This window comes from Embiotoca jacksoni, unplaced genomic scaffold (assembly GCF_022577435.1).
Source record: "Embiotoca jacksoni isolate LCO1_2020_lvr unplaced genomic scaffold, fEmbJac1.0.p SCAF_104, whole genome shotgun sequence".
Taxonomy (NCBI): Eukaryota; Metazoa; Chordata; class Actinopteri; family Embiotocidae; genus Embiotoca; species Embiotoca jacksoni.
Window position 1 is genome coordinate 277,496 of NW_027185235.1, and position 13,776 is coordinate 291,271.

Sequence of the window (13,776 nt, forward strand, 5' to 3'; positions counted from 1 at the left end):
TCCTGTGACCCTTTAGAGGAGCTTGACCCCCAGGTTGGGAACCACTGGACTAAACTAGCAAACTGAATATATAGTAAATACTTATGTACTTTTACTCCTGATACTTTAATGAAGTATCTGAATGTTTCCTGTCCACTTCCTGTTCCCCTCTGATTGACTGCGGTCGATGTGATTTCAGTAGAAACGACTTCAGGAGGTTTTTACGAGCTGATTCAGTTGGTTTGAACATCTGTCAGTGATTGTGCTGAAGCTGGTTCCTCTTGGAGGGTTCCTCCTCATGTCCATCTTCAGATCGGCATCACGTCGCGTGTCGCTGCTTCTTCCCGTTGGTCCGTCTCGTCTTCGCTCCTGTTTCCTGATGAACACGTCGTCGTGCAGCGTTCATCCAGCCGGTCCTCGTGTTGGTCGGCTGTAACGTGGAAGTGATAACGGGTTGACCGGGTCTGGACCCGCAGCCTGCAGACGCCGCCGCAGGGAATATCCACAAGTCCCAGGCAGGAGTGTTGAAGTCGACATGAGAAGCCCGGAATAAATAAGTAAAGAGAGATACATAAAACATGGAGGAGATGTTTCCATGCTGGTATGGAGGCTGCCATCATAACATCATGCTGCTATTCTTACTGTGAACTGGGAGCAGACGGCCAACAGTCCAATTAAACTGAACTACGTATGAAATACGAGGCGACTTTACGGGCCTCAGGTGACGTTATCGATGTCGCAGAGCGCCGTCCATTCCTCTCGCCCTCTGACTTTTACAGCGAGCACGTCGGAGGCAGTTAAAGACGGTTGAGGTTCGGTGCTTCGGGCGGAGAAGACGGCGTCGTATCACCGAAACAATCAGCTGACACGGCGGGAGGAGGAGAGGGCTGCAGAGGAATCCTCACCGACAGACAGAATATGGAGGAACGAGGAATAAATCCTTCACTTTATGGACTCTTCAATACTTTCTGGTCGGATTATCGCCACCGTGGTTTTACACCAACAGTCGGAGATCTCATACGATCTCTCCGACTGAACAGCGCCATCATCAGGTCGACATGTTCACGTACCTGCAGAACTACACCACCTTCCAGTTAGAAAATGTTAGCATGTCACCAGCAGAGGGTGAAGATGGTAAAGGGTAGCGTGGCGTGAACATGTGGTAGTACAGTAGTCGTCTTATAAGCACATGTAAACAATACAAATCATGTATTTGGGAAAAACATGAGAAGCTAACAAACTGCACATGTTGATTACTCATCATTTAATATTTTCAAAGATCGCTGTTGAGGTTTTAAGTCTGAGATCAGAAAGTTTAATCCACCATCATGATGACGTGAACGTTCCCCTGATTTATTAATCCACAAACACTTTATTAATCTGTTCGCTTCGTTTATTGATCCGTTATCGGCTCCTTCCCTCGATTTTGAACATGTCGGTTGTATTGAAATGTTCCTCCGGTTTGATAATCTGCCCGCACATATTTACATAAATATTATTTGCACCACATAACTCCGTTACAAAGAGACAGGAAACTGGGATTTCCTTATAATTGTAAATCCGGAGTTTGAAGATTTTTCAAAGTACACAAAATGGTAAAAGTCAAGAGAAATATTGTTGAATGTTTATGTTTGTAGAAGAAATGAAGCAACATAGATATTAACACTAAGTGACACTTGTATCTTCCTTCTGTACGGTAATGCTCCATCAGTTACCAAAATTACCTGCATATAATTGTAGAATAGAAGCTGAAAGCTGATTGTGGAACAGTTAAACAATATGAGTCAGATAAAGAAATAAAATAAGAGACTGCTACAGCTTTTGCATAACAATCATGTTCAGGTAAACACATTCTGTTAATTATTCCAAAGTAAAAAGGCTTTTCTGAGACATAAAGTGGTATTTAGTGACACAACAAAGTCCATTCATTTTCTCTCCTGCTGTTCACGTGTTTGGTATTTTTCTAAATTACACAGTAGGAGGAGAAAGATTCAAACTGGCAGCGAAATGACTTCGACTGCACAGCGTTGTAGGAAGAAACTGCCAGAAAATGAACATGTCTGCGTTCTATTGATTTTACATTGTGTTAATGGGACAAACAGAGCAGAGCAACATGAGAGGCAGAAGATGTCCCTGAAATACCACCGCTTTCATCTGGATTCATGTTTGTGACATTAAAGTCCCGCCGGTCTCTTCATGGGATCAGGACTCAGACCGGAGGAGGAACTGCTGCCATATGGAGTCATTTTTTTCTGGGAAAAGCTTCATAATAATCACAGATGGTGATCAACTCTGGAGAAGGTGCCGAAATGTTTTAAAAGAAGCTGTTGGGATGTAGTTTGAGTTTAAATTTCAAGTTTGTTGGTGATGTGAGTCAAATTTAAAGTTTTACAAACTGAAGAGCAGTTTTCCTTCATCAAAACATGCTGGAAGAGTTTCTCTACTTCAGGAGTCCTGTAAAAGTCTCCAAATCATCTTAGATAATATTTTCACTTAAAATGAAATAAGTTTGCAGGTTTATCAACTGAAACATCGTCTGTGTGAAGGTACAGACAACAGACAACCGTCCAGTGATGCTTTAAAAACCTCCTAAACATCTTGAGGTGCTTTTAAAAGGAACCTAACACGTTATCGGCACAGATTTGACTGTTGGAGTGTTTTTACGTTCGTGTTTGTTCCACAGATCGTATATAAAAGTGTTCATTAGAAAAGAAGATTCAAAAATACCTGTTTTTGGGGGCGTGTCTGTTTGATTGACAGGCCTGTGGTGCAGTCAGGTTACAGCTATCGGTGGGCGGGACGTAGTATCGTCAGGTTTCCAATCAGATCGGTCAGATCCACCTCTGGCTCCTCCCCCAGCTCGTCCAAATATGGTCACTTCCTGCTCCAGACTGCTCCGAACTAACAAAGATGGTGACGGACAGAATGATTATAATTGATGAATTGCTGCAGGCTTGAATGAAGCTACTGAACCTTTAGTAAAGTCACAATTCGTATTTTAAAGACTATTCCACCCGTGATAAAAAGATCTCGTGGTCTCATTCTACATGTTGTATTCATGAATGTACATGTTTACTGCACACAACAAAGACTCGGTATGAGCAGATTAACATCCAGCTGGTCTGTTTTCTGTTCTTTATCTTCTTCACTCACTTGGTACACGATCATGTTTCGTGTCTCGTTTAAGCTGAAATAAACGTGGTGATACAGGAGCTACAGCAACCCACACAAACATCTCCTCTCCCAGGGGAAGGAGAGTTTGAGGCTGACGCGGGTTTTCATTCAGACTCAGAGGGTTGAATAATGTGTGTATAATTATGTGCAAAAAGACAGGGAACAGCAGTAATTGGCACCTGATATCCCCTCTTCCCCTCCTCCGACAGAGCTGCATTTGAATAATCTTGACAGTAGGGCACACACACCCACAGATAAGTGCTTGTTGAGGAAAAGAGCTGGAGGTCTGCAGATAAAATGGAAAGAAATGGAAAATGACACACATTCAGGCACTGACGGACACTAAATCCTTCTAAAGCTCTCTGTAGCTTTTATATTTATTGCTTTTCCTGCTGTTACATGTGAATACAGGAACACCAGTTAGAGACTGCAGGCTTTTTTCCAGCTCTTGCTTGTTTGCAGTGTTAACGTAGGAACTAAAGCTCTCTGGACGCTGAGCTGCACGGAAAATCAAAATGAAATCTGAGTGCAAATACATGAAATCCAGCAACAAACACAGGCAGAAATTTGAAAACATAAAAGTACAAGGATTTGACTTTCTCACCTTGTTGCTAGCGAAGGGAGACGAGAGCGACTGGAAATATGAAACATGTCCTCTACTTTGAGCTGTCAGAGCGAGCGGCAGGAAACGTCCATATCAGCTGAGCATTTCATATTTTTATCCCTAAAAGACAAAACTCTGTTTCTTCATCGTGAGCCGCTCTCGTTGCCGCCACAGTTTGTGTTGCTGTTGCGTTGCTGTTGCATTGCTGTTGCATTGTGTTGCTGTTGTGTTGCATTACTGTTGCGTTGCTATTGCGTTGCTGTTGCATTGTGTTGCTGTTGTGTTGCATTGCTGTTGTGTTGCTGTTGCGTTGCTGTTGCGTTGCATTGCTGTTGTGTTGCATTGCTGTTGCGGTTGCGTTGCTGTTGCATTTGCGTTTGCGTTGCTGTTGGGTTGCTGTTGCGGTTGCATTGCTGTTGTGTTGCTGTTGGGTTGCTGTTGCGGTTGCATTGCTGTTGTGTTGCTGTTGGGTTGCGTTGCTGTTGCAGTTGCATTGCTGTTGGGTTGTTGTTGCGGTTGCATTGCTGTTGTGTTGTGTTGCTGTTGGGTTACGTTGCTGTTGCGTTGCTGTTGCGGTTGCGTTGCTGTTGCTGTTGGGTTGCTGTTGTGTTTCTTGGCTGCAGCGGTGCAGAAAAGTGACGTCAGCAAAGCAAAGAAGCAGCGAGTGAAACGTGTTTAATTTAGTGTTGTGACGGCTGACGCAGGTACGATCAGCACGGTGTCAGGAGCTGCTTCCTATTCTACATTTATCAGGAGGTCCACTCGGACAGGACCGGCCTTTGTGCCTGAATAAGAGTCTCATTGAAACGAGAGCTTTTGTGGGGATGAAAGGCCACTTAAATTGCCTGCCGTTCGTGGCCTTCACGTCTGAAGTTTGTTCCATGCTGATAAGGTTAAAGTCAGTCTCTTGGAAAATCCATCTTTCAATAAGCTACAGTTTGAAATATCTATTAAGGCTCCTGACAACCTTTTGAATAACAGTTAAAGCGGTCCTTTGAGTTCAGAACAAATGTTCTTACAAGGATGGAGAGATGAAAGAGATCCTGATGAAAGATGACGTGTCGATGGCTTCTGATGATAGTTTTTTATTTTTAAAGTTCAGGAAAATCATTTATCAGCTGTTCCTACTCAGACCTGAGTGTAAACATTTCAGCATAAAGAATTATCATCAGTCTGTGTTAGAGTACGAATAACACACTGGCTTCTTTTTGGTTTTCCATTGATCATGGATGGTAATAAATGGTACCTGGAACTATTTCTCTGTCAGAGTTCTTGGCGAGCTGAGCCGGTACTAAACGTGACCACGAGCTTCCACAGAGCGTCCTCTCCCTCCGTCACTGCAGCAGCTTGTTCCAGGTTTCTTCAAACACATCGAAGGTTTCAGGCCTGTGGTGCAGTCAGGTTTCCGCTATAGGTGGGCGGGGCATAGTGTCCTCGGGTTCTCAGTCAGATTCTCCCCGGCTCGTCCAAATACGGTCACATCTGGTTCCAGAATAGAAAGATGGCGACGGCCAAAACGCCGACACGAAGCTTTAGAATCGCAAATCGACTGGTGATGTCAACTTTGGTTGCCGCTTGGTCAACTGAGGCAGGTCATGTGACAGAGGTCATGTGACTAAAGTACAAACTCCTTGTGAGAGAGATGGAGGCGTGGCAGAGTGTCGTCAGTCATGAACTTTACCTGTTAGTCCAAGTCTGAACCTGAAAGTGGATTTCTTTAAAACATGGTAGTTTTTGTGTAACTCAAACCACCGAGGTTTTCCTAAAGCCGTGGCACTGACACGCTGCCCTCTACTGGACTGACAGGTTTATTACAGTCTTTATTGTGAAAATAAGCTACATGAGCCTCTCACAATATTAACTGACTGCCTTAACTATAATAAAACCCTCCGCAGACCTAAACTTCTCTATCGAGTCGAATATCTGAGCGTAAAATGCCAAACTGGAGTCTTCAGAAGGAAAACCCCCAAACTGATCGGTTACGTCATGCTTCGTTGAAATACAGCCTGAATTATTTCTTCTTCTGGTGTTTTTAAATGTCTCTAAACTCAGGTATCTTCCAGGTTTACATGAAGATGGGTTCTTCATGAGTTCTCAGAAGTTTGGATGCTGCCATATTCCTGCAGCACAGTTTAAACATTTTGCTCTGCGGTCAGTTTATTTCGCCGTACGTCTCATTACTTTAAAATCATTTTTCAACAACAAGTCCCTTTGCTTTGAAAAGCCATTGATCGCCCACTCAGGCATGATGATGTTCTCTCTCTCTCAATTATCATGAAAGCCATCACAGCCGTCCTCCAGCGGGAGCGTCGGCGCTCTCATTGTCTCATGTACAGTAGACACAAGAGGGTTTGTAGTATTACAGAAGGGTCATTACCGCTGGCGGGACTCTCCCACGAGGAGCCCGGAGATCAGCTCCATCCGTCAGCGCTCCACCGCCCTCCACGCTGTCCTCTCATCAACAAGTAAAGCTTTAATGGTGAGAGGTAGTTGTTGTTTCCCGCTCCTCTCCGTCCGTTCTGCCCGTCCTCTGCTTTCACCATACAACTTTCATGACTTGTCAAACTGCAGCGCTGCATTATTTAGCAGCTTGTTCACATGCTTTGCTTCAAACACTGATAGGCCGCACTGCTTTGAAATATTCATCTGTGCAATAAAATAAGCATCAACACAGGAAAATGTGGGAGTAAATAAGAAGGAGGGGAATTCCCCTTGAGACTGGGACCGCATGTGTAACTACTACATGTTTAAAAGGACATGTTTATGAAATTATCTAAACCAATGGAAGGTCGAGGGTTCAGTTATGTGTTATGTGATCATCTGTTATTTCCCCACGGACCTGAAACTGGAGCAGAGAAACATCACATTTTGTGTCAAATTTACGGGGAACAAAATAAATCTTTGAACAAGCCCGCCTACAGCCGAGTGTTCCTGAGCTCATGCAGTGATTTCCGCTACAGAATCGTGGCTGTTGCTGCCTGAGGACCCAAAAATCACAGCCAACCCGAGATGGTTTGTGGCCTCGTCCCTTGCATCAGATTTTGGGCCAAATTTTTGGAGAACAGAAAGAAGTCGCAGGTGCACAGAAAACCCACCTGGTTGCTCGTCACTGGTCGACAGCGTCGATGGCTGTCAGGATTGTGCTGAGAAAGAAGGGTTTAAAAGATTATACGGGTTTATTTCAGCCTGCTGTGTTTCCCTTTAATGTGTATTTATTCTCGTTACACTCTCCAGCTCGTTGTAGAACTCCAGGGAAACAAGGACTCGCTCTCCAGCCCGCTAACTGAACCCCTTTCTGTTTCCCAGGATGAAGTTGAAGCTGATGGAGATCCGGCGTGAGTCTCAGATGATGCTTGACATGTTGACAGATCAGGACTTCCAGGGAGCTTTTTCAGCATGGCAGGACGGCGGCGGGACAACTTCGAAGGGGACGGTGGCGGGACGACTTCGAGACGACTTCGAAAGGGACGACGGTCGGATTTAAATCAGGTACAGTTTCTGGTTGTTTTATGTGCAGTCACAGAACTTACTGATTGCACCTTATGTTGAAGTTTTACAGCTGATAAAAATGAAACTACGGATTTCCAACTTTTAAAAACATTAATGTGTTGTTGTGTCTCCTTGTCATGTTTTATCAGTTCCTACAGAGACATTTCACCAACTGTTCAAATGATCCAATGTTCAACCAAAAATTTGGAATTTAGATGTTTTTCCTCTTTCTAATCCCATGAATCATCTGATTTATTCTGTGAGCCCTTGGAGGGGCCCGACCCTGAGGTTGGGAACCATCTCTGTGGTGTGAAAACGATCGGCTGTTTTCTCTTTGACAAACTCTGAATACTGACGACGTGTCCTCTCACTCCGAGTCAGGTTGGGTCGCACATGTCTCTGTGATGTGTTTAAGTGCAGCTTCGAACTGAGGACATTGGGCGATGGGAGGCGACGCAGAGTGTTTGATCAGTCCGCAAGACAGCACGAAGGCCTCGGAGACGAGAACATCTGCATTCATGGAGGGGAGGGACAAAGACACGGGACAGATGGACAAAGACATGGGACGGATGGACAAAGACATGGGACAGATGGACAAAGACACGGGACAGATGGTGAGAGATCGTCCGTCAGGTCAGAACCACAGACTGTACATAAAAGAGTTCGTAGCTTCAGGTCTGTAAAACGGTTCCGATCCAGAAGTGTCTTCAGCTGCAATACCAGCGAGTGCCACTAGAGGTCGGCTCCAAAAAGCCTCCGGCTCCATAGACTCCCATTCAACTTCTCTCATCAAATCCAAAGTGAATAAAATGTGTCCATCAGTTATCTCGGTGTTGTTAGCTAAAGTCACTCCTTCTTATTAGTTTTCTGGAGGTCCATCTGAAAATAATCCCTCATTCATGAGAAAAGAAGATTCAAGAAGACCTGTTAAGTGCAACATTCACATAAACAGGAAACCATCCAACAGAATTTCCCTTTCAGGTCTGGTTTCCTGCAGAAGGCCGACTGAGGCCGAGCGTTTATATTCCAGACACGCAGCGATGAACAGACACTTCTGTTTTCTGACATTTGTTTTTATTCAGCTGAACCACTTCAGTGTGAAGTCAAACAAAAGTCTGCGTCTGTCAGGGAGGAACTCGGCGGACGACACTTCACTCCGGCTGATAAGCAGGTCGTTGTTTTTCCTGCTCGACTCCCTCAGGTGCTGCAATAACATCAGCTACATCTGTATATTCATTTAATCTGTAGCGCTAACCAACCGAGACGCTGTTCATGATGTCGGTACTTACTGTCGAGCTGCTCCAGCGCCGCCGGACGGCCTGTTGCTCTCAGTGTTTCTGACAGTGAAGCTTCGAGTGAAGCGTGTTTCTGAGGGAACATACGTGTAGAATTGAATTAAACATGAGTCCTCCTGACATACAGCGTGAAACTGGCCTCGTATCACTGGTATCCACTTCCTGTTTAGGGCTGCTGTCACTTCCTGGTCCGTTCTTAAATTTATATACAAATAATCTGTAGCAGCAAACATGTTTTTAAGTAAACGAAATGATTCCCAAAATGTTGTATTTACTATTTGAGTTGACTGCCATACTGATCAGTGATTGATTAGTTAACTGGCAGAAAAACAACTATTTCATTGTTTCAGTCATTTTTCAAACAAAAGGTAAAAAAAAAAAAAAATTAAATTATAACATTTTCACATTTTTATTTTCAGAATATTTTGCCCAAAAAAACGAGTAAAAGTCTAAAACCTAAAACCAGATTTCTTTCTTTTCCACGTGAGCCCTGAGATTCATCCTGTGACCCTTTAGAGGAGCTTGACCCCCAGGTTGGGAACCACTGGACTAAACTAGCAAACTGAATATATAGTAAATACTTATGTACTTTTACTCCTGATACTTTAATGAAGTATCTGAATGTTTCCTGTCCACTTCCTGTTCCCCTCTGATTGACTGCGGTCGATGTGATTTCAGTAGAAACGACTTCAGGAGGTTTTTACGAGCTGATTCAGTTGGTTTGAACATCTGTCAGTGATTGTGCTGAAGCTGGTTCCTGTTGGAGGGTTCCTCCTCATGTCCATCTTCAGATCGGCATCACGTCGCGTGTCGCTGCTTCTTCCCGTTGGTCCGTCTCGTCTTCGCTCCTGTTTCCTGATGAACACGTCGTCGTGCAGCGTTCATCCAGCCGGTCCTCGTGTTGGTCGGCTGTAACGTGGAAGTGATAACGGGTTGACCGGGTCTGGACCCGCAGAGGTTACCGTTCATCGGCCAGCTGATGAAGCAGCAGATCCTCATCATGTTCGGAGGACTTTAATGGTGGAGCTGGTGAGACGCCAGCGGCTGACTGAGTCTCTGTGACCTTTTATTGATAAATACAACAGGAAGTAACCCGTGGACGTAACCTAACACGTTACGAGAAGTATTTTTATTTTTGGAAAATCATGACAGAAATTACAGGAGACAAAAGCTGAGATACCAACAGGAGGGAAAGGAAGGAAAATAAGAGTCCAGGTTCACACATGACCTGTCCTCATGGGAACCATGTGACCTGGTGTCATGGGAACCATGTGACCTGGCGTCATGTGACCTGTCATCATGTGAACCGTGTGACCTGTCGTCATGGGAACCATGTGACCTGGCGTCATGTGACCTGGCGTCATGGGAAATGTGTGACCTGTCATCATGTGACCTGTCGTCATGTGCCCTGTCGTCATGTGACCTGTCGTCATGTGACCTGTCGTCATGTGCCCTGTCGTCATGTGACCTGGCGTCATGTGACCTGTCGTCATGTGACCTGTCGTCATGTGCCCTGTCGTCATGTGACCTGGCGTCATGGGAAATGTGTGACCTGTCATCATGTGAACCATGTGACCTGTCGTCATGTGACCTGTCGCAGGTGTGTGCCCCGCCCCCTCCTCTAATCAGCGCAGCAGCAGTGTTGTTGCAGTGACTGCAGTTCGACTGAGCTGCGTTCAATACCAGCAATCAATTATTCTGTAACGTACGAACAGATCTGCATTCAGAGCGTTTTCTTACAGAATCAAACACAACAGTTCCAGTTTTGTCAGAATCAGATTTGTGTCATTTATCAAATGTGTCTCGGCTCAGCGGACGTCCTTCAGTGCCGAACTCGCTCTCAGTAGAACCATCAGGAGGAGGTCAGCGACGGGTTTCAGAGTTGGGTTCTTTACCACCGTGATCTCCGATGTCCTCCGATGTCCTCCGATGTCCTCCGATGGACCCTCAGGCAGCAGGTGCAGCAGCGGTAAAGACGATAGGTCAGAGTGTCAACAGGAAGTGGAGTGTTGTCGACGGGTCGACATCCAGGAAACGAGCTCATTAAGCGGCGCTGCGACCGAGTGTGATGTCATGTGTGTTAAATAATGAAAGCAGTAAATCTGTCGTCTGATTCCATCACAGCAGAAACTGAATATTAAATTCAGCATCAACACATCTGACAGTCATCATCTTTCATAAAAGTCAAAATGAAGCCAAACTTCTTCCTTTTGATCTAAACGTTCGTGTTGTGTCTGAAAACATTCAGTCGTGTTCAAATAAAAACTGTAATTTACTGACAACTGAAAAAATGTTAAGATTTAAACATCTGACACTAAAACAAAGAACTCCACTTCTGCACAACACGATGTTGAAACTGTTCGTCTGAAATCAGAACGATTCGACTCGTCTGAAGGAAGATTGACGCAGTTTGATTTCCTTATACGGTAGATTTCAGATTCACTGACGCATGAAGGAACATTTTCAAATCCATCTGCGTGAAGTCATTTTCTGTATTTACAACAAATACAATAATTCTTAATCTAAATGGCCATAAACACTGTAAAACACCCGTCAGTCCAGTAGAGTGTTTTAGGGGCGTGTCTGTTTGATTGACAGGCCTGTGGTGCAGTCAGGTTACAGCTATCGGTGGGCGGGACGTAGTATCGTCAGGTTTCCAATCAGATCGGTCAGATCCACCGCTGGCTCCTCCCCCAGCTCGTCCAAATATGGTCACTTCCTGCTCCGAACCGCTCCGAACTAACAAGATGGTGACGGACAGAATCTGAACTGGAGGATTCATAATGTTCACAAACCAATGATGACATCACTTTGTTTAAAACTCATCTAACATGTTGCATCATGAGACCACATTTCCCACAAACCCCGTCACTTCCTGTTGTTGCGTTTAGCTAGCAGCAGTTTGTTTTGATGGTGAGAGGAGAAGGGGGCGGAGACACTTATTTTTAGAAATAAAGTCCGTTTTATTTTGAAAGAAGACTTTTTGTTGTAATAGTAAATAAATTCTGTTCACAATGTTTCTTGTGGGAAAATTGCGGGAATTTTGCACAATTGCAAGCTGCCACTAATATTGAGGAGATTGCTTAAATTTACGTGAATCATTTCCTGGACAGATTGTTTTATGTTTGTTTCCGAACATGTCTGTAGTTAACGGAACATTTTCTCGTGTTGTTGTGACTGAACAACAACAAAAAAGCCAAAAACGTTTTATTTCGTGGAAAATTAATAAACAACAAAAATATTTGTAATTTTCGTTAACTTCAAAAGAAATCATGTTTATAATTATTGATTAATTGATTCTATTCTATTCTATTCTATTCTATTCTGTTCTGTTCTGTTCTATTCTATTCTATTCTATTCTATTATATTCTGTTCTATTCTATTCTATTATGTTCTATTCTATTCTATTCTATTATGTTGTGTTCTATTCTGTTCTATTCTATTCTATTATGTTCTATTCTATTCTATTCTATTCTGTTCTATTCTGTTCTATTCTGTTCTATTATGTTGTGTTCTATTCTATTCTGTTCTATTCTATTCTATTCTATTCTATTCTATTATGTTCTATTCTATTCTGTTCTATTCTGTTCTATTATGTTCGCTTCTGTTCTATTCTATTCTGTTCTATTCTATTTTATTCTGTTCTATTCTGTTCTATTCTATTCTATTCTGTTCTATCCTGAATGCAGTCATTCATAATAACTGCTCTCGTCCATAATTCAACAGAAAATCATGTTTTTTTGGTTCTTTATTGTGTTTGTTGGGGTTGTTTTGGCAGCACGAGCCTCATACTGATAATTACACAAACGCGCGTGGGTGGAGTGTGCGCGTGCGTCTGCGTGACTGTGTGACAGAAAGAGAGAGAGAGTGAGAGAGTGTGTGTGTGGGGGGGGGGGAGGGGGGGGGGGGGCTGGTGGATGGTCGAGGGAGACACGGAGAGGAGAGAGCGCGCGCAGGGTTCTGCTCCTCAGCCTCCCGCGTTTTTCTTCCTCATACTCGGACACCTCGCGCGCAGACACACCGGCAGCGTCACTCCTCCGGTCCCTCTGCTACCGGACAGGTGACCGCGGACCGGTCGAAGCTGCGGGGAGGTGAGGACCCGTCACTCACGGCTCCCGGCGCGTGCTCCTCCCGGTGCCGTCCTCGCGCCTTGTTTCTGGAGGAAACTATGTGACGTCCGTCCGCAGGTGTGAGCAGCTTCATCATTAACGTGTTGGGCTGATATGACATCATCACCCGGTCGTGGGCTGAGCGGCTCCTTCGCATCTCCACTCACGGACTAACGGTGGAGTTACCGGAGCTCTTCTCCGGTTGATGCTGGTCTTGTCTTTGTTTCTCTGATTCCGGGATGGGAGCTCGAGCAACAAGCGGCGGCGGCGGAGTGCGGCAGCGGCAGCGGCTCACGCGCTGCTGATCACTCGGTGGATGTTGGAGCTGCACGTGCGGGATCTCACCGTGACTCCCGCCTCCGGTTGGATCTGAGCGGTGTTTTCTCTGCGCGTGGAGGACGGGAATGAACTCGACTGTTGGATTGTGAAAGTACCCTGAAAAGTGCCTCGTGCTCTGCGGTGCTTCTGCGTTTGTGCGCGGCTCGTGCTAACTGTTGGAGGGGAGGGAGGGTGCAGATCCAGCCATGGGCAGGCGGTCCACCGCCCCCCCCCCACCCCAGACCGGGCATCCCGCTCCGGGTGCTGTGGATGCTCCAGGCGGTCCTGGACCTCGCCGCCTCCCAGGAGATTTACGCGCCGCACTCCATCCGGGTGGAGGGCGACGTGACGCTGGGGGGGCTTTTCCCGGTCCACGCCAGGGGTGTCCCGGGGATGCCGTGCGGGGACATCAAGAAGGAGAACGGCATCCACCGGCTGGAGGCGATGATGTACGCGCTGGATCAGATCAACGGCGAAGAGGATCTGCTGCCCAACGTCACGCTGGGCGCGCGGGTCCTGGACACCTGCTCCCGGGACACGTACGCGCTGGAGCAGTCGTTGACGTTCGTCCAGGCGCTCATTCAGAAGGACACGTCAGACGTGCGGTGCACCAACGGGGAGCCGCCGGTGTTCGTGAAACCCGAGAAAGTTGTGGGAGTCGTCGGCGCGTCAGCAAGCTCGGTGTCCATCATGGTGGCCAACATCCTCCGGCTCTTCCAGGTAGGAGACCTCCTCCTCCTGCTGGCGGTTCACGACTCACTGCAGACCCAAAGACCATCTTCATCATCTTCACCATCATCTTCCTCAT

At 45.7% G+C, this 13,776-nt stretch overlaps 1 protein-coding gene across 4 annotated transcripts in view; it reads left to right on the top strand.

Annotated features, from left to right (window-relative positions):
• Positions 1–12,456: 12,456 nt before the first annotated feature.
• grm7 (glutamate metabotropic receptor 7) overlaps positions 12,457–13,776 on the top strand; it is a 94,615-nt gene continuing 93,295 nt past the window's right edge. For all 4 annotated transcript variants that reach the window (XM_069175368.1, XM_069175374.1, XM_069175382.1 and 1 more), the window contains exon 1: positions 12,457–13,688. In XM_069175368.1, coding sequence (XP_069031469.1) covers positions 13,239–13,688 — 450 coding nt within the window. In that variant the 5' untranslated portion in view covers positions 12,457–13,238. The remainder of the gene's footprint in view (positions 13,689–13,776) is intronic.